Source organism: Diorhabda carinulata, chromosome 7, assembly GCF_026250575.1.
Source record: "Diorhabda carinulata isolate Delta chromosome 7, icDioCari1.1, whole genome shotgun sequence".
NCBI lineage: Eukaryota > Metazoa > Arthropoda > Insecta > Coleoptera > Chrysomelidae > Diorhabda > Diorhabda carinulata.
This window is the reverse complement of record NC_079466.1, coordinates 23,333,181-23,355,192: the sequence shown is the minus strand read 5'-3', so window position 1 is coordinate 23,355,192 and position 22,012 is coordinate 23,333,181. Positions and strand designations below refer to the sequence as shown.

General features: G+C 32.3%; 1 protein-coding gene across 4 annotated transcripts in view; it reads right to left on the bottom strand.

Moving 5' to 3' along the window:
* LOC130896269 (somatostatin receptor type 2-like) overlaps positions 1-22,012 on the bottom strand; it is a 216,293-nt gene that overhangs the window by 10,226 nt on the left and 184,055 nt on the right. For 2 of the 4 annotated variants that reach the window (XM_057804250.1, XM_057804247.1), the window contains exons 3-5: positions 11,954-12,020; positions 5,873-6,738; positions 1,380-1,583 (exon numbers count right to left, since the gene is read on the bottom strand). In XM_057804250.1, coding sequence (XP_057660233.1) covers positions 1,380-1,583; positions 5,873-6,711 — 1,043 coding nt within the window. In that variant the 5' untranslated portion in view covers positions 6,712-6,738; positions 11,954-12,020. Of the gene's footprint in view, positions 1-1,379; positions 1,584-5,872; positions 6,739-11,953; positions 12,021-12,377; positions 12,771-22,012 lie in introns of those variants that run through there. The other 2 variants (XM_057804249.1, XM_057804248.1) reach the window with 2 other exon arrangements.

Here is a 22,012-nt window from a genome sequence, read left to right as displayed (position 1 = left end):
TTTCTGTTTTAGCAGATTGGTCTGTAAATACTTGACCATGGGCGATATGAAAACTGCGCTTCAATTAATAAACAAAAAGTTTTAAGTTCCAGTAACATGATGATCTAGTGAAAGTATATAAGAAAAATGATGATTTTCTTCATTTTCCTAACTATGTTAAAGATGACGCTCCATCAGCAATTTTTGGGTGCGTATTCGTAATAAATTATAGTCGTAGTACAAAAAAATTCTAAGTATGATTAGAGCATAGGGTTGATATAGAACTTATAAGTTTTTATAAAGGTGGTTACGCACTTGTTATCATCGGACGGAGCGTTCGCAACGAACGGATCGGATTTATATCAACGGCTGCGTACACACAGTCCTGTTTTTGACTTTCGATATAAGAAGAAGAGAAAAGGCATAAACTGACCAGAAAGCCTCAATTTGGGTTCATCAAATCAATCAGAATCAATCATTAGTCCCTGATCTGATTGATGATGCCTCCAGATTGTTAAAATACTTCCGTATGACTAGTGTCAAGTTTTTTGAACTGTTGGACATCTCTGCACCATATTTATAGAGACGGAATACAACATACAGACGTTCTATTGATCCTCAACAGAGACTAGCAGTTTAATTATCATTATTACATTGAAATAAATGCATTGTTACTTACTGGGATGGTTCATCCTCCATCCTATCTCTTCCCAAATATTGTCGCTGCGATTTGGTTTGAGTATTGAGGGTTCCTCAGATCATAATTAACTGAGTTGTATCCATTTCAGGTAACAATCGAGTTATAATATATATAAATAGACGACACGGGGTCCAACACGTGCTAAACGTCGAACTGAATATTCTAACTACAATCGGCAATGAATCCCTCTTCTCGGACGCCGTGAATCAATTTTTTTACTCATACTTGGAAAATCCGATCCGTTCGTTGCGAACGCTCCGTCCAAAGTACGGATCGGTACGGGATCGGACGTGGCCAGCACACATGCTGCCGAGTTTTTTGCGATTTATAGCTCCGGTTCTATACATTAGCCATTTTGAACATTTGAATATTTCCTTCGAAACTTTGTAGTGGGTACTGATTGCCCTTGATGATCGTAGTCGGATCGGAAGAATGAACGATAGATGTGTCCTAACCTCAAAGTAGTATCTTCATTAGATAAAAAATTATTATCCATTCGCTTTAAGAGGAAGTCTACACTAATACATCGCAATTATTATCGCAAAATAGATTATAAATAGTTTTTTTGTTACTTCCTTTGTAGATAAACATTTTCTATTAGTCTGGTTAGTTACAAATATTATTAATAGAAGCGATATCTTGAAAAAAAGCGTTTCTTTTGTCATTTATCGTCGGGGTTATATAAAAAGTATTCTCTCACCTTTCAGTAACATGTTTAGACTTTTTTGGAAAGACGCTGTTTTCGAGTTGAAGCGTAGCATTGACCTCTTTGTTGGCCGCACAAGTGCACGCTTTCACGAAACTTTTCTTGAAGTTGTCGCTCAAAAAGGCGTACAGAATCGGGTTAACGGCGGAGTTCGAATAACTCATACATGATGCGAGGAGATGAAGTGTGATATAAAATCTAGAACAGTAAAAAAAATCGTTATTTTTGATGGTGAAAATGTTATGTTCGGTGTCGTGGCAGCCATTTCAAATTTGAAATATAAAAATACGAGCTGGTAAAATGATTATGATATGATAAATTATTTCATATTTATCAAATTTATCGATTAGTTTATAGAATCCCCAACTCGTAATGGGGAATGTGATAAATATCATGTCTTATTGGCAGTGGTCGTGATTTTTTTGATTTAAATCGGTTTTTTTTAACATTTTCAACGAACCCTACTTATTGGGCCAGTAGCATAGATGCAAGATTATTTTGAATAGTTACTACCTAACCTAACATAACCTAACCTAACCTAACCTAACGTACCCACTGTTTATTTCCTTAGTATCCATAATATTAAGTAATATGGAATTGAAACGCTCAAGCATACCAGTTATTGTTCAATGTTTTATTTTTTAAGGTTATAGAAAAAACGTCTGCATGGAACACTACTTCTGAAACCACGTGGTTGTCACGTGCCAAGCAGTCGGACAAACTGAAAGAATTTTCGTAAATTTAGAGACTTTTATCACAGTTCCCATTACGAGTGATAAAATACTTTTATTTGAAAAGCTTTAGGTCGACCAATGTAAAAGCTGAATTAGATTTTACTCTGGATACGACCAGCATCGCAGTTTTCGACCGGAAATATTAAAAAAAAAAATCCACAAAGTGATACTGCAGACATAGTAGGCGTTTCAAAAAGCTGTGCGCAAGATGGCTGCCGAGTTTGCTCACAATGTTGCCAGACTTGAGCAAATAGCTCGTTGGTCGAGGATTTTCCAGCAAGGTGATGGTTTGGTTTGGTTTTGTTCACTTTTTTCACGTTTCAGTTCCGCTCCACAACAAATTAAAAGCGCTCAAATACATGGCGTCTGCTTGAGGTTGTAGCGTAGAAATGTTTTGAAGCCACTGCATTAATAAGTCAAAATGTGCTGCGTTCACGATTGTATTTGATTACTTCGAAGGAATAAACTTGCAGCCATCGATTTTTGTTGCTTTTCGTGATCTTCGCTATTTCTGGCACGAAGTCTACTTTCCAAACAACTCCATGGAATCTATTTTGGATGTTTCATCGTTATTTATTGGATTGTATTTTCTTGGTACTCACAGCAAAGCTCTAAAAATCGCTAACAACACTTGTTTTCGGAAATATCGGTATGTCCTACAGTTTCTTTTGTTTTTTGCGAAATTTGAGTCGTCGTGCGAGTTTTACTATAATAAAATGGATCCAAGCAGCAAGCTGAAGCTTTGTTTAAACTTTGTCGAAGCTTGTCACTGATTTGAGCATAAAGATTTTTGCGAACGTACTCTATTTATTATACGAGGTCTTATTACATAATTAATTTTATTATTTTTACACAAAACATAACGATATCTTCATATCTACGCTTCACGTACTTAAAGTATGTTTCCATATACTAATAATGTATCCGACTAATTTCATTTTTTGTTTTTTATACTTTAGTAATTGTTAGCTACTCACGTCGAAATATGATATATGAAAGTTCAACTAATACGAATGTACGAAAATAAACAACAAAAGAAACTACGGAAAGACTAATAAACTAATTTAATTGGACTTATTGGTCAAGCGGAACGTGTTTTGAGTAAAATTGAATAGTTTGTTGTCTGATGTTTGTGTTCAGAATACCGAGATCCTTTTTGATTGATAAGTTATTAATATCATTTTTATATAAAGGTGATACGCGCAGGATTTTTAGTCCATATCACGATTCCCTTCCAATTTTTTTTATTTCGTTTTCCAGTCCCGAATTTCTCTCTCTCTTTTCTTGTACTTCCGTGTTATACGTCCACCATTTTTTGGTTGCTCTAAAACCTGGCGTTCTCTTAAAGTAACCTCCTAATATCCTTCTGAGATTTTTCTCTCTTTGCTTGGTTAAGAATCCACGTTTCGATTAATTATTGTTTTGGATAACCACCCCAAGATATACGAAACTTGTTCTAAGGTCATTAGTCCTTCTCCATTCAGTTGCTCCATTGCTCTTTTCCTTCGTGGTGATGTCATTAGCATGAACTCAGATTTATCTTCGTTGACTCAATACCGTTTCTATGAAGGCTCTGTAAATCTCCTTAAGCTGATTTTGTCTTGTTTTTCGTGTCCTTGTTCTGTCAAACTGATTTTACGTACTATCCTACATTCTAATACTGTATTGGACAGCGCAATGGATAAAGGATCTCCCTGTTTCAGTCCTGTGTTGATCTGAAATCATTTCGATATTCTTTGGTTCAACTTTATCTTAGTTTTTGTATGTTAAAGTGTCATTTTGGTAAATCTTATTCGTATTCTTTTTGGAAAACTATGAAATTGGCAGATCAACATTTTTGCATTTGCCTCAGAGTGAAAATATGATCTAAGATTGATCTTCCAAATGTATAAATGATAAAAGTATTTCCTCCCTTAATGGTGGTAATATATTTTCGCTATTATTCCAATCTTGGATTCTCAGCTCCTCCCATTGTCCACTATCTTTATCTGCATTTAATATTCATTATCATCATCATCATCCATTATTATTTCCTCCTCTTTTTTTCCATGGTTTTCTGCTCAGTTTTCCGTTTATTGTATTTTATATTTAGAGATTTCTTTGCACTACACGTCTTCGTTGCTCTTCATACTTTTTATTATTTTTATCTGTTCCCGTTTGTAACGTTTTCTGTTTGGCTTGTAGTCTCTTTCCAATTTCTTTTTTCATTTAGTATCAAAACCTTTTTCGTCGTTAACATCATAGGATTGTTCTGTTAACGCTTTCTCTAGTTCTACTCCGTATTTTTTTGTTTGTTGTTTTATTATCATTGAAACTTCCTACTATTAATCTTCTTTTACGTCTGATCTTTCGATTTTTCTTTATTTGTTGACATTTTAGTGCCATTTTTGGTTAGTTTGTCCGCAATCCTGTTTTCATTGATGGTCGCTCTGTTAAGAAATTATCGATTTGATTGGAATAGTTCCCGTTTGGAGCTTTGTGAATACCTTTGTGTTCGAACAAACTTTATTTGAAATAAATATAGTATACAGGGTGTCCCGCGACGAGTTAAAACTATCTGTATATGGCAAAATACTGAAATCATGAAAATTTCTACGTTTGGGTTTTCGGAGACGATTTTTTTAACTAAAATATGTCTGTAACTTTGTTATTTTGAATAGAACACCCTGTATATTAATACATGTTTGAAATCTACATGAAATTGTATAGTTTTGTCTAGAAATTTTTTTCGAAAAATGCATACTTTTTGAGTTATTGATTTTTTTGTAAAAAATTTAACCCTTGCATACCCTTATAAATTATTTTTTTATGATAATACCTTTAAAGATATGAAAATGTTTTCTTTTCGGTTGTTTTCATCAAAGTCAGACGTATTTGAATGCATATTGAAAAATGTTTAATTGTATACAGGGTGTATATAAAAAGTGTTCAAAGTTTAACTTCATAAATATCAAATTTCTTTATTTTTTTAAATAAAACCACCCGGTTTTTTCTATTTTAATGCATTTAGGGGTGAAAAATTTGATTTGATTTTTTTACAGACCTTGACAAGATAAAGAAAAATACGTTTTTATTTCTTAGTGCTTGTATATCAAAATAAAATTTAGACCACACCTGCATCTCTAAAAATTTACAGAAAACATTTAATATCTGGATAACTTCAAAGATTTAGGTATAGGAAAGTATACATGAATTTGCCTTATTTTCTACCTCTGGATGCATTAAAATAGAAAAAACCGGGTGATTCTATTTAAAAAAATAAAGAAATTTTGATATTTTAAGAAGTTAAACTTTGAAAACTTTTTATACACACCCTGTATAAAATGAAAAATTTTTCAACATGGATTCAAATACGTTTGACTTTGCTAAAAGCAACCGAACAAAAATTATTTTCATATCTTTAAGGGTATAATCGTAAAAAAATAATTTATAAGAGTCTGCAATTTTTTACAAAAAAATTAATAACTCAAAAAGTATGCATTTTTCGAAAAAAGTTTTTAAATAAAAGTATACTAAAATTTCACGTAGATTTCAGTAATATATTAATATATTGTGTGTTCTATTTAAAATAACAAAATTAAAGTCGACTTCCGGTTGTACCATCTTTGAAAATATTTTAGTTAAAAAGATCGTATTCAAAAACCCAAACGTAGAAATTTTCATGATTTCACTATGAGTATTTTGCCATATATAGAGATAGTTTTAATTCGTCGTGGGACATTCTGTATAATAGAGTATATATCAGTTACTTACGTGTCATTAACGTCATCACTGATGGCAAGCTGCGTCACCCAATAAGGCAACCAACATATAATGTAAACAGTGACGACAATCAACACCAAATTGGTGACCTTCCTGTGCGATCTTTTCTTCTCTTTAGATTTATTTTTCGGTCCGACATTCTTAAGTTTCAAAATAACTAACCAATAAAAATATATGATTAAACATAAAGGTATAGCGAAACCGAATATGAAAGTGTACCAAGTAAATATCTGAGCAGGTCTGCTATTATCAAAATCGTCAGTCGCGTTTGTATAATTGCTGTAACTGCTTTCGAAAGTGCTCCATTCTATAACGCAAGAAGTTTTTCCATCTTCGTTATTGATCTCTTGAGAATGTTGTATTATGGGTATCATGAGGAGAATGCTGAACGTCCAAGCGAACAGAGATACTATCTTAGATATAAAAGGCGTTCTCCATTTCGGCGATGATATAGGATGACAAACGGCGATGTATCTATCAGCACTCATGACGCATAATAAAATGGAGCTGGTGAACTGGTTTATACCAGTCGAAAGCATGTAAGCCTTGCAGGCGAAGTAACCAAATATCCAGTGCCTGTTCAATATGGTAGTGATCAAGAAAGGTATACCAATCAGGAAACATTCATCTGCTATTGCCAAATTGACGATGTACATGTTGGTGACGGTTTGCATTTTCGAAAATCTGATAACCACGTAGATGACTAACGTATTACCGACTAGACCTACTATGCAAACGACTGTGAATAAGATAGTTTGAATTATTTGAACCACCAATGGATAAGTGACTTCGTCGATGTCAGTTACGTTGCCCGTTGTACTATTCATCATGGTTGACTGTTACGCCTCAATCGACATCTGAAACAACAAAAAAACATTATTAATATCAAGCCCTATTGATTACTAAAGTTGCTATTTATTTGTTTCGACTGTAAACTATCGAACGTAACGCAGAAATTGAAAAAGGTTTGGACAGGCCAAAAACCCCGTTTATTTTTTAAGTACCAATAAAAGCTAGAGTTTTCCCATTTAGTAAGGAGGTCCAAGTTGTGTATTCTTAACAGTTTAGTTGATGACACAGTGAAATTAGTAGTACGCTTGGTGTTGGGAAATCCACGATTTATAGAGGTATTGAAGAAGAGGATTGTGGCGAGTTTCAAACAGCACCTAAAGCTCCAGGAAAACCAGCATATTTGGAAAAAGACTTATTCTTTAGAAAATCATATCCGATAGTAGGCTTCGAGGTTCGAGATGATAAAAATTACCCTGAACTGAATCAAAGCACCTATGCAAACTTTCAAAAGAAATAGTTTTTCGTTGGAAAAAAGAAGAGACTGACAGCTAGAGATTGATAACGGCCAAGACACGCGAAAAAGAAGAGAATGACAGCTAGAGATTGATAACGGTCAAGACAAGCGAAAAAGAAGAGACTGACAGCGATTGATAACGGTCAAGACACGCGAAAAAGAAGAGAATGACAGCTAGAGATTGATAACGGTCAAGACAAGCGAAAAAGAAGAGACTGACAGCGATTGATAACGGTCAAGACACGCGAAAAAGAAGAGAATGACAGCTAGAGATTGATAACGGTCAAGACAAGCGAAAAAGAAGAGACTGACAGCGATTGATAACGGTCAAGACACGCGAAAAAGAAGAGGTTTTAAACATAAAAAAGTTATTATGGAATGATATTAATTGCTATGACAAGAAAAAAAATTCTCGTACGATCCCTCGTTTCTGAGTTTTAGGCCTTTAAAGATGCGACTTTAAAGACGTATGAAGAATTTGTTTTATGTCACAGTATGCATTAAATCTTGAACTTTTTTTACGAATTAATTTTTCTTTTCTTTCTTAAATTTACTTTTCGTAATGGTTATACTAAAAATGATCTTCATACTCAGCGGTAGCGTATAAGAAAACGGTTGCACGCGGGAAACAAGCTTTGTTACCGCCAATAATTTTTCTATAACTTCGTTCAGAATTGCTTTTTTCATATTAACAAGAAATAATGTTCCTGTCGTATAAACCGGTAATCTAATCCCTTTTACTATACTTTTATTTTATAATACATCAAAAAAGTAGTATATTCGAACGTTTAGTTCGCAAACTTTGGTTATTAAAGTCCACAGAGAAATGGATAAAAGTTTTTACGACGTAAAATATGTGGAAAAAGAGAAAGCTCGGCGATTAAAACGATCCAAAGTCACGATAAAATGACTTTTGATAACATATCATCTATTGTATATGTTTATTTATATCTATTGAAAATACCTGCACATCGTTTGATGTTATAAAAAATTATTAATCGATTAATTTTTCATTTTATACAATACGACAGTATTTACAACAAATATATACAAGTTTAGGTTTCTAAATCTTCTTGATTTTAGATCTCTTCTGTTGCAAAATTAGTTTTTTTAATAATTTTTGAAAGATAGATAAAATTGACGTTTCGACATCAAAATATGATATTGACATTGACAAGATTTAGAAACATAAACATATCAAAACGTAAATTAAAGAAATATATACAAGTTTACAGTAAAGCCGCCATTATTCTTCCATACGTCAAGTGACGGACGACAGTTGACGGACGACAGGTGACAAGCGACGTCACCTGCATCTGAGTAGGTGGCAGGAGTCTTGCTGTCAGCCGCGCCTGAGAAATCGAAACCATCTTTCCGGTTCACTCAATAAGGACTTACTTGTACGCCTGTGCTGACAGTTACATACCCATCGGTCCACCATTACTACCATTTTGAAGGTATCGTTCATGAGGCATAGTCCGCGGTATCCGTTTTGCAGCATATTTTCAAATCTCGGTATAACTGCATTTCGAAACACTTGATTGCCAAAGACAAGAAAGTTGATAAACAATTTATGCAAAATGATAATAATTCCGAATTTCTTTTGACTTTAACGGAAAAGCTTGAATTGAAAGAAAATTTGCGGAAAGAAGATAACGATAAGCATGATAAATACAATATGACATGTAGTATGGTTCAGGACACAACAACCAAAACCATTTTTCTGGTTAACTCAACAGGGATCAACAACAAACCCAATGGTCTACCATTACTGCCTTTTCCCAATTATAATTAGTTGTATTGGAGAGGAATTAATATTTTTCATCTGAATAATGTTACATATAATCTATCAGAAGAGATTTTGTAGACTTTTTTCGGCTCTAGATTTTTCTAGATTCTCGGTAAAATGAAATCAAATTTTCCAACAGACATAAATTCCAAAAACCTTTAAGGGTGGCTTCTGAGTTCTTGATAGATTTCTTCGATAATAGAGTTGAAAATACACACACAATTATACTGGATTAACTAATAACGAGAGTGACGCTATACAGGGTGTCCCACGACGAATTGAAGCTATCGGTATACCTGTATGGAAGAATACTTATGGTAAAATCATGAAAACTTCTACGTTTGGGTTTTCGGTGAGGATCTTTTTAACTAAAATATTTTTAAAGATGGTATACTTTTCACCAAAAACTTTTTTCGAAATATTCATACTTTCGTAAAAAATTTGACCGTTGCAGACCCTTATAAATTATTTTTTACGAGGATACCCTTAAAGATATGAAAATGTTTTCTGTGGTGGTGCTTTTAGCAAGGTCAACACCTTACAGAAAACATTTAGTATCTGAATAACGGTAAGGTTCAAGTATAGATAAGTATACATGATTTTGTCTTATGTTTTACCCCTAAATGCATTAAAAAAACGGGTGGTTCTAGTTAAAAAAATGAAGAAATTTGATATTTATGAAGTTAAACTTTGAACACTTTTTATACACACCCTGTATATAATGAAGAATTTTTAAATATAGATTTAAATACGTCTGACCTTACTTAAAGCAACCGACTAGAAATAATTTTCATATCTTTAAGGGTATCCTCGTAAAAAAATAATTTATAAAGGTCTGCAACGGTCAAATTTTTTACACAAAAATGAATAACTCCAAAAGTATGCATTTTTCGAAAAAAGTTTCTAGTCAAAAGTAAACTAAGATCTTACGTAAATTTCAAAGATGTGTTCATATACAGGGTATTCCATTTAAAAAACCCAAACATAGAAATTTTCATGAGTATTTTGTCATATATGCAGATAATTTTAACTCGTTATGGGGCACCCAGTATATCGTGAAAAATATTAGTTCTTGGTATAGTAATCGATTTAGAATATTCATTAGTTTTGATGCGGTGGTGATCTGAAGGTGGGATGACCTTATTTTAGACACAGACAAAGGCGTTGGGATCATACATAATCCTACCCTGTTAGGGTCAGGTATAAATATAAGGGTAGAATTTATTCTATCGCATCGACAGTGCTGCAGATTGTCTGAGGTTTTCTTGGAACCTGGTGAACCATTTCACCAGCCAAATGGCCAACAATAAGGAAAAAACTTACAAATAAAACGTAAATAACAAAAAAAATATTGCTAAACCTGGTAGAAACGGTTTTTTAGGCTGGAGCTCGATTTTTTCTTCTCCAATCACGTTTGGTCGTCCATTTTTTTCTGAAACAGCGTAATCACAAACCCAGCTCTATATCAGGGCTAACTCCAATGAACTTTCCTTTCTATAGAAACTTCTTCATTCCACCCAAATATATACAACGAATTCTAGCTTAATTTTCAGCTTATTACAAAACAGATTTTATTGAAAAGTGTCTTGATCGTTTACCCCGACACTAAAATTTGTTTCATTACTCCTAGAAAGCTTTTTTGGTAATTAGAAACTAGACGTTGTCCTGGTTTTAAATTAATTGCGGGACGTTTGTTATAACGAGACTGTTTTCTGTGGAAGGGAATATTTGTACAACAAGAAGTTTGTCGAGGGGTTAGTCTGATGATACATTTAATAAAACAACCCCGCATATTCCACAAATGTATTCGAATTTCTGAAGATTAATCAATTTCCAAATATACATCCATAAGGTATGATGGATTACTTAAATTCGGGATACTTTGTCTAATTGAAAATTTATTTTAGGGTTTTTAAGGAAAGTTTTTACTTCAATATCGAATTATTTTGTCAAAGCGATGATTTATTGCTAGGTATTAAGTATACAAAATAATTTCAATTACGAGGCTGAAATGAAAAAAAATTACTGAATGACTACTCTCTGTGGAAGGCAGACAATAACCCAAAACAAGCAATTGGTTATCTCATAACAGGCAAATTTTTAAACAACTACTAAGAAAAGCGATAGTGAAATTAGTTTCCTATTTAATGCAACCTTCAGACTAAAACCAAGCGTGGAAAGCCATCACACTGCTTAGTCCTTGTTAATAGTGTTATCAAAATTATCAAAAAATATTTCTAGAAGATTTAAGTCTATTATTGGAGGAAATTCCACAGTAGAATGAAGAGAAATGACTTACAGATCAACTATAGAAAGCACTAGAAGACAAGAATTCCCGGCATCACAGACTCTAATATTAACTTAAACAACTTGTATCTTAATATTCATCCTTCAGCCTCCAATAGTGAAAGAATGTTTTCTATTAGATGCTGTCTGCTACTTAAGATCTGAGATGTCGAAGCTTTATTTCCAATCCGATTGCAGTACCTCCAATAAATTTGGTTTGAACGCATCGACACCTTCTTCAGGCGTTGACCTCGAAGTTTCTTTTTGATGTGATCTTGCTGGACTTAATTCGTCTTGAAAGACGAATCCGCCAAGAAGAGTTAGAGCAAGTCAATACTTGGACGAGTAGCTGGCACATTAGAAGAAAATCTTTGATTTAAAAAGTTATAGAGGTTATTAATCATATAAATATAACTGTGCCAGCTCAAACAATATAGAAATCATTGGTCTGCATTATTCTTACACCTTGGGCCTCATCCATGCCAGACCAGTTGGTAAAATGGATCAAAACATCTCGATTTACAAACCGATGAGTGTTTTCTCGTCGCAAGCTTCTGTTATTAAGAAAAAAATTTTGTTTTATTGCTGTGTAGGCCGATGAAAGTTGTTTACAAAGTTAATTAGAATCATTAATGTTAAAGTAAAGATTAATAGTCAATAGTTTACTTAAATGAAATGAGAAATGACTAACCTGTTTCAACCAGCTCTATCTTTATATCTTCCAATAATCTTCTAGTAACTTCATGGTAAAGCAGCGTCTGTAACAAATAATAATGATGAGTTTCAGTTATGATTTCTCTTTATTTTGCTTTGTTGTTTGTTTGCCCAACCTCCAGAATTGAGCGACGGGGCTTAACTTGTGCCAACGCTGGGAAACCCGGCCTTGGCAAACCGATAATTTTTCCAAGCCTGGCTGGACTCAGTTTTGCTCTAATATCTTATCCATAATAGTTATCTTGACATTAAAAGTAATAACGGGATGAAGATCAGTCTTGGGTTTGTCTAGGCAACCAGGCTTGGTCGAGGCTTGCAAACCAAGCGATGGACATTGTTATCAATCCAGAGTCCCACCAAGTCTGGGCCAATAACGGCTTCCAAGCTTCGGTTGTACGTACTTGGTCCAAATCTGAGCCATCGTAAAATCCTGGTCCCGGATGAATCCGCAACTTATATAATTTTGATTTGTATTTCAAAGTTTTTTGGTGCAACTGCTTCTTTTGGATCAGTAAGATTTATCTGTGTTTTTCCCACCACATACCAGGCAATGGTGGTTGTTTTTTCTGTTTTTTTTTCTTTGTTTCTAAATGTGTTTCTGAAAATAATACCATTCACAACTTAATCTTTTTTTATTGTTTGACCAAACTAAAACATTTGAAAGATGTCAATTGAAATATGGGATAAATATAAACCTGCAATTTTTGGTGTCCTCTATATGTGGAAATTGGAAAGTTTACTAACCAGTATTAATTTGTTTTGTCTACGTGGATAAAAACCTCCCCGAACATCCCTCATTAATTAAACCAAATTATTGAGAATAACATACAAATTTAACAACAAGTTTCTCCTTAAAATCACATTATCACTTAATAAACGTGTGGAAATAAAACTCTCCTAGCGAATAAGCTGCAGCTTTCACGAAAACATACAAAAGTCATTTGGGAGTTCAAAATTATCTAACTAATAAAAGTTATGACGCTATAAATCGCCTGTACAACGAACATTCAATGTGTAGATAGGGTAAAATATAGGGTAAACAAACTATAATACTATTTGGTGTTTGAACGTTAAGAATGATTAAGATCTGGGACACTGATTCATGCTACAAGGGAGAAGGAATAAATACCAGACAATAATACCAGCGATAATAGTTTTTACCTCTGCAATTCTCTTATTTTGGGAATCATAAGGGGTGGTAACGGAACGAATACACAGCGAAAGCCTCCACAAGTAGTCAGGAAGCTTCAAGTTTTTAGAAAACAACAGACAAAAGATAGCAACTTATATCATATAAGTAATGGTTTGATTTCTGGAGAAACAATGAGAAGAATCAGAGACGATAATGCTGAGGAAGAGCGAAATTTTTGTATAATAACTGACCCATCCAATATAATCGACCTAAGAAAGCAGAACCTATCGGAATCCTACCAGAAGATCAGTTCAGAATTAATAAGCAACTAGATGACAATCATTCAAGGATTCAACTTCGAGGGTTGCTACTTAAGTTTTGAGACGAATATTTATATTGTTTTTCGAAATATTTCAACCGCTTCTTCAGATGTAGTAAAATGATGATCGCAATTTATTTTCAATCTGCGCAAATAAGAAGAAATCTTTGGGTACCAAACAAGGGCTGATGTATCGTTTAGATGTTTGTTTGTTTGAACTGATGTATGAGAGTTCGCATTGGCTTCTGCGATTGGTTTCCCTGATTTTTTCGAATACTTCGGGCAAAAAAATACTGATGTACGTTCAGAACTGACCGTTCTACAGCCAATTTTGGACGACCTTTACGCAATTCAAGCTGTTGAGAAGTGCGACCACGATTGAAGTCGGAAAATCAGCGAAAGACCTTGGTTCGAGATGGTACTTAATCACCAAAAGTCGAAGCGAGTGGATAGGAACATTCCTCTTGGTTTAATCCACGTCGAAAGTCATGGAAAATCAACTAAAAACTTAAAACAACCCTCGTATAACTAATCGACTGGAACCATATTCTTGTATATCAAAGAAGCTTCCAATCAATAGCTTGAACGCTTCATAATGTGGTACCACAATGAGCAGTTCTCTTTCTAGTGCTCTAGAAAATGCACGGTGGACGTCCTTAAGACATATTCTTTAAATAACCTGTATTAAGAGGTAATAACTTGAAATTTGAAGGTTAAAGACGATGATCTAACCTAACCTAACCATATTCTTTAAATAACTTGTATTAAGGGGTAATAACTTGAAATTTGAAGGTTAATGACGGTGATCTAATCTAACCTAACCATATTCTTTAAATAACTTGTATTAAGGGGTAATAACTTGAAATTTGAAGGTTAAAGACGATGATCTAACTGAACCTAACCGTATTCTTTAAATAACGTGTATTAAGGGGTAATAACTTGAAATTTGAATGTTAAAGACGGTGATCTAGCCCAACCTTATCATATTCTTTAAATAACGTGTATTAAGGGGTAATAACTTGAAATTTGAAGGTTAATGTCGGTGATCTAACCTAACCTAACCATATTCTTTAAATAACTTGTATTAAGGGGTAATAACTTGAAATTTGAAGGTTAAAGACGATGATCTAACTGAACCTAACCATATTCTTTAAATAACGTGTATTAAGGGGTAATAACTTGAAATTTGAAGGTTAAAGACGATGATCTAACTGAACCTAACCATATTCTTTAAATAACGTGTATTAAGGGGTAATAACTTGAAATTTGAAGGTTAAAGACGATGATCTAACTGAACCTAACCATATTCTTTAAATAACGTGTATTAAGGGGTAATAACTTGAAATTTGAAGGTTAATGACGGTGATCTAACCTAACCTAACCATATTCTTTAAATAACTTGTATTAAGGGGTAATAACTTGAAATTTGAAGGTTAAAGACGATGATCTAACTGAACCTAACCATATTCTTTAAATAACGTGTATTAAGGGGTAATAACTTGAAATTTGAAGGTTAAAGACGATGATCTAACTGAACCTAACCGTATTCTTTAAATAACTTGTATTAAGGGGTGATAACTTGAAATTTGAAGGTTAAAGACGATGATCTAACTGAACCTAACCGTATTCTTTAAATAACGTGTATTAAGGGGTAATAACTTGAAATTTGAAGGTTAAAGACGATGATCTAACTGAACCTAACCGTATTCTTTAAATAACGTGTATTAAGGGGTAATAACTTGAAATTTGAATGTTAAAGACGGTGATCTAGCCCAACCTTATCATATTCTTTAAATAACGTGTATTAAGGGGTAATAACTTGAAATTTGAAGGTTAATGTCGGTGATCTAACCTAACCTAACCATATTCTTTAAATAACTTGTATTAAGGGGTAATAACTTGAAATTTGAAGGTTAAAGACGATGATCTAACTGAACCTAACCATATTCTTTAAATAACGTGTATTAAGGGGTAATAACTTGAAATTTGAAGGTTAAAGACGATGATCTAACTGAACCTAACCATATTCTTTAAATAACGTGTATTAAGGGGTAATAACTTGAAATTTGAAGGTTAAAGACGATGATCTAACTGAACCTAACCATATTCTTTAAATAACGTGTATTAAGGGGTAATAACTTGAAATTTGAAGGTTAATGACGGTGATCTAACCTAACCTAACCATATTCTTTAAATAACTTGTATTAAGGGGTAATAACTTGAAATTTGAAGGTTAAAGACGATGATCTAACTGAACCTAACCATATTCTTTAAATAACGTGTATTAAGGGGTAATAACTTGAAATTTGAAGGTTAAAGACGATGATCTAACTGAACCTAACCGTATTCTTTAAATAACTTGTATTAAGGGGTGATAACTTGAAATTTGAAGGTTAAAGACGATGATCTAACTGAACCTAACCGTATTCTTTAAATAACGTGTATTAAGGGGTAATAACTTGAAATTTGAAGGGTAATGTCGGTGATCTAACCTAACCTAACCATATTCTTTAAATAACGTGTATTAAGGGGTAATAACTTGAAATTTGAAGGTTAATGACGGTGATCTAACTGAACCTAACCGTATTCTTTAAATAACGTGTATTAAGGGGTAATAACTTGAAATTTGAAGGTTAATGACGGTGATCTAACCTAACCTAACCATATTCTTTAAATAACTTGTATTAAGGGGTAATAACTTGAAATTTGAAGGTTAATGACGGTGATCTAACCTAACCTAACCATATTCTTTAAATAACTTGTATTAAGGGGTAATAACTTGAAATTTGAAGGTTAAAGACGATGATCTAACTGAACCTAACCGTATTCTTTAAATAACGTGTATTAAGGGGTAATAACTTGAAATTTGAAGGTTAATGTCGGTGATCTAACCTAACCTAACCATATTCTTCAAATAACGTGTATTAAGGGGTAATAACTTGAAATTTGAAGGTTAATGTCGGTGATCTAACCTAACCTAACCATATTCTTTAAATAACGTGTATTAAGGGGTAATAACTTGAAATTTGAAGGTTAATGTCGGTGATCTAACCTAACCTAAGCATATTCTTTAAATAACTTGTATTAAGGGGTAATAACTTGAAATTTGAAGGTTAAAGACGATGATCTAACTGAACCTAACCGTATTCTTTAAATAACGTGTATTAAGGGGTAATAACTTGAAATTTGAAGGTTAATGTCGGTGATCTAACCTAACCTAACCATATTCTTTAAATAACGTGTATTAAGGGGTAATAACTTGAAATTTGAAGGTTAATGTCGGTGATCTAACCTAACCTAACCATATTCTTTAAATAACGTGTATTAAGGGGTAATAACTTGAAATTTGAAGGTTAATGTCGGTGATCTAACCTAACCTAACCATATTCTTTAAATAACTTGTATTAAGGGGTAATAACTTGAAATTTGAAGGTTAAAGACGATGATCTAACCCAACTTAACCATATTCTTTAAATAACCTGTATTAAGAGGTGATAACTTTGAAGGTTAATGACGGTGTAGAACATTTTGAGGTGATTGATATACATTTTGAGCTCGATAAATATCGATCTAGACTCAAAAGTGACAAGTCAGCAGCGCTACAATATCAAATTTTAAAAATCTAGTAGAATTACTCACGAAATGTGAGTTTGAAGCTTTCATTCAACTGAATTTCTCGAAAATAAATCGAATAACCAGGAACAAAGAAAACGACGTAATTTATTTGAATATTTAGTCCGATTAAGTAATTGGAATTTGTCTAGACTTAATATCATCTCAGTCTTATTTTCTACGAGGGTGAATCGAATATAAATCGGCTTATTTGAATATTGAGATCGAATTTGTGCCAAATATATTGTAACATGAACGTTATAGTTATAATTTGATTATAATTTCAAATTTTTGGAAAAAAATAAGTTTTAATGCTTAAATTTATGATTAGTTAACATATATGAAAATAAAATAGACATTTGAACTTGGAAAACAGTCAATCCCAGTGAATTAAAGCCTTGGGTAAATAATTACAAATAAAATAACAAAAAATACTATCGATGCCTTACTTTCTAAAAAGTTGGTAAGGTAAGAATCTCAAAAAATAGCCTTTGAACAAATTATAGGTTATGAAATCAACCACAACAATTATTCTTGTACATTCTACTGTGAGTATAACTATATTTGAGCTAGAGCTATTGAAAAAGGTGGCAGAGTGATAATTTTAACTATGGAACCGAAATCTCGAAAGGGGGTTTGTACAATTTCTATTAATATTGATTTTTGGAGGTTATGTAATCTTATAGGCCGTTTAAGAAATATTGGAAATTTTCAACAAACAACAAACAAAAATTTGTAATAAAAATACTTCGATTACATGGAAAAAATGGAAAGTTCGAGCCTCTAAGAATGTTCCATTTATTAAAAGCTTACATTTACTAAAAAATGTCTTGGAAAAATTACAGTTATTCAAAAAAGTCTGTGCAGAGGTACCAATTATCAAAAAATTGACAAAAAAATGCGTTTATCAAACAAAATTCTCTAGGAAAGTTTCTAGCGAGTCTAATACTGGTTTCAAAAAGTTTCATATATCAAAAAAACTGATTATAAAGGTTGCATTTGATTAAAAAGTCTGTAAGAAACCTTTAATTAGTAAAAAAAGTTTGGAAAGGTAAGAATGATCGAAAAACGCGTTTTGGAAAATTGCGTGGAAAGGAAGCACTGATCGAAAAAGTGTCTATCAGATATCAGTCTTCTATTTATCAAAAAAAAGTATCCAAGAAGGTTCCTTTTATGGAAAACGTCTCAGGAAGGATCCTGTTTTCAAAAAGTGGACTGGGAATGTAGTTGGTTCCATTCAATTAAACAGTCTGTATGAAAGCTCCAAACATTCAAGCATGAATTATTATTTATTCAAAAAGTGTCTAGCAAGGTTCCATTTCTTGAACGAAGTGTCCAAGAAAGTTTACTAAGGAGGTCTCGGGATAGTTCAAATCTGGGAATATTCTAAGCATTCAAAAAGTATCTACAAAGTTCCAAGTACCAAATAATAACTTGGAAAAACAATAATTAATAAAAAAAGGTTCTTGGCACCTTCCAATTGTAAAAAAATGAAGTGTAGCGATCCTTCCAATTGAAAAGTTTGTATAAAGGTCCCAATTCCTGTGAGAAAGTTTCAGTTTTCAAAAAAGGTGTTGAAATATTTATATTACTAAAAAATGCCTTGAAAAGTATCAATTATCGAAAACGGCGTCTAGAAAGACAACAATAATTAAAAAATTGGAAAGCTATTATCCAAAAAAGTGTCTAGAAAGATTCAATTTACATGAAAAGTCTGCAAGAAGCTTTCAATCATTTGGAAATTCTTTAATTGTCAAAAAATAGTTCAGAAAAGTTTCGATTATCAAAAAAAGTGTATAGAAACATTTCAATTTTAAAATATACCATCTAGAGAATTTCCATTTCCCTTCTAATAGTTGAAAAATTGTATAGAAGGTTCCTTTTATGAAATATATCAAAAAATGGAGTGTGAATGTTTTTAAGCAACAAAATAAGCGCTTGAAAATGTATCATTGAGTTTAAAAGTTTGTAGGAAATCTGCAATTAGTGGAAAACAACTTGGAAAGGAAATAAATTCTAATAAAAAGTTTGAACGAATGCCTCAATTCCTGTAAGAAAGTTTTAGTTTTCAGAAAATGGACTAGACATGTTTCAATTATTAAAAACAGTACCCAGAAAGGTTTTATTCGCATACAAAGTCTGTAACAGCGTTTAGAAACATTTCAATTTTAAAATATACCAACTAGAGAATTTCCATTTCCCTTCTAATAGTTGAAAAATTGTATAGAAGGTTCCTTTTATGAAATATATCAAAAAATGGAGTGTGAATGTTTTTAAGCAACAAAATAAGCGCTTGAAAATGTATCATTGAGTTTAAAAGTTTGTAGGAAATCTGCAATTAGTGGAAAACAACTTGGAAAGGAAATAAATTCAAATAAAAAGTTTGAACGAATGCCTCAATTCCTGTAAGAAAGTTTTAGTTTTCAGAAAATGGGCTAGACATGTTTCTATTATTAAAAACAGTACCCAGAAAGGTTTTATTCGCATACAAAGTCTGTAACAGCGTTTAGGAAGGTTCCAAGTATTAAAAAATTACTTGAAAATGTACCAATAATCGAAAAAACCGTTTCGTTTGTTGAAAAAAATGTATAGGAAGGTTCCAGTTTTTATAAAATAGGTTAGTAATGTTTCTATAATTAAAAAAAAATCAAGAAAGTTTCCATTTGAATAAAAAGTGTGTAGAAAGGTTGCAACTATCTAAAAAAAGTTTGCTCTTATTAAAAAAAATGTTAAGAAAGGTTCCAATCATTGAAAAATTATTTGAAAATTTTTCAAAATGTTTCGGTTATGAAAAAACGTGTCTAGAAAGATTATGCGTTTGATAAAGTAACAATAAAGGTTCCAAATATTGAAAAAGTATCTACGAATATTTCTTTCAATGGAAAAAGTGTCTAAGAAGATTTCAATTATCAATAACGTCTATATGAAAGTCTCCTCTTTTGAAAATGTGTCTGAAGAGTTTAAGGGAATTCTAGTCATTCAAAACGTCTCTATTAAGACTTCAATTAATAAAAAGTCATTAAAAAAGTTGTTTTTCATTCTGTGCTTTCAATTGTATTCAAAATCCTTAAGGAATGATTAATATTCTTCAAACAATGTTTATGTAATGAATAACAAACAAAGTTTATTACAAAAATTGATGATGATGAAATAATTTTGAGAATTAATTAGGTTCATAGGACATTTTATATTGGGAAAGTAATTTCCATTCGTCCACAACGTCCATAATAACAACCCTATTGCAAATTAGTTACGTTAGTGATAGTTGAAGCCAATTAAGCTGGGAGTCCTGCTGCCAGATCGAGAGTCGCTGACCAGTAGCGCCATCTGAATTAAATTGTGGTAGCAGCTACTGAACTTCAATGTGATACGAGATCAATGCCAAGTAATAAATCACTGCAAGAGAGTGATAGAGAACATTTCCATCAATCAAGATATAAATCCCGTTAGAAAAAAATATGTTTTCTTTATTTACTTGCCGGAAATTTCGTAGCTTTCCCGGTGTGAGCTGGATTATGATGAGTTGATTTATTTGTAGACGATTCCATTTGGATTCAAATTTCATTATATGAATCTGTTGATGGTTTTGATGGGTTTTGTTCTTGTGGGAATACGGAATGCAAAAATCCTTCTCTTTCGAGATATTCCACTTACATAAAATCGTTTAGGTAGTAGGTAGTTAGTTCTCTCCGATCCTTAACATTGCAAATCGAAAAACTCTATTTCCAAGTATATTAACTTAAAACTCTTTCACGGTGAAGTGTTTTCCACAAATCCCTGTATATTCCGTTAGTTTAAAGTCTTTAGAAGATTTGAAATCATCGTTTTCGAATGCAATGATTGGAAAAGTTTAATTTCCATTTGGAGAAAAAGAATTATTTCTGATGTTAACATACTTATATAAAAAAATCTTGATTTTAATTCTGTGTTTTGTTTTTTGTAGTCATATAAGGCACAACGAGATTGAAGCATCCTCAAACCATAAAGTTGAAGTTAAAAAACAAAATATTTCTCAAAAAATCGCCAAAAACGTCACTATAATCATCAATATCCCAAAATAGAACTTAAAAATCTTTTAGGAAGATGAAGTATCGTAATTAACCGTAATCAGAAGAAATAAAATTGAGGGTCCAGATATAAATTCCTTTTATTTTGTCCTCTTTAGCTCCATCCTTATTAAGTTGTCTCTCTTGCACTTGTCCATAACCTTTAATAAGTCGATGGACTCTACCAGCACCCCGTAATAAAATTTTTTAGCCATTTGTATCTACAAAGTTTTTTTATATATTTAAATTGATTTAAATTAACCTCAAATTAGTAGGACGTCATGTATTTTATGTAACCATATTCCAATGAATTTTAGAAATGATTTATTCATATATAAATCTAAATTTCAACAGCTCGACAAAACTTTCCGTATTTCATTGAAAGCTGAACCGCAAACTCCGAAGGTCCTGGAAAGCGTTTTCTGATTTCTCGCATATTATCCAAATTGTCTTCATCCCTTATTACTAACGTCGCCGAAATTGGAGGGCTGGAATGAAATTAATCTTCTGTGGTAACATCGGAATTCTCTTTGGTTCTTTGTAATTATATCCAGTTTTTACGGATCAATTTGAGGTATTACCACATATTATTATAGTTAACAAAAACAAAAACAAAATTTAATGTTATTTAGTAGTAGAATATAATGAAAATAGATCAATTTCTGATATACTTCTGAGTCGAATTAGCATTTGTTAATGATTTCTAATTTTGTGTTTAAATTTGCTGGTAGTTTTATTTGTCGATGATCATATATGTCATTTATCGTAATTTAAAAAAGAAGAAGTTTTAGGTTGAAGTTTAGAGTGTTTAATAAATAAAAATGTTTCTTTAGTAAAATTTTACTTTATTATAACATGTTTTACCTCTTTAAAAATATTTTAGTTGAAATAAATTAAATATCGAAATGCCTTATGTATTTTCATAAT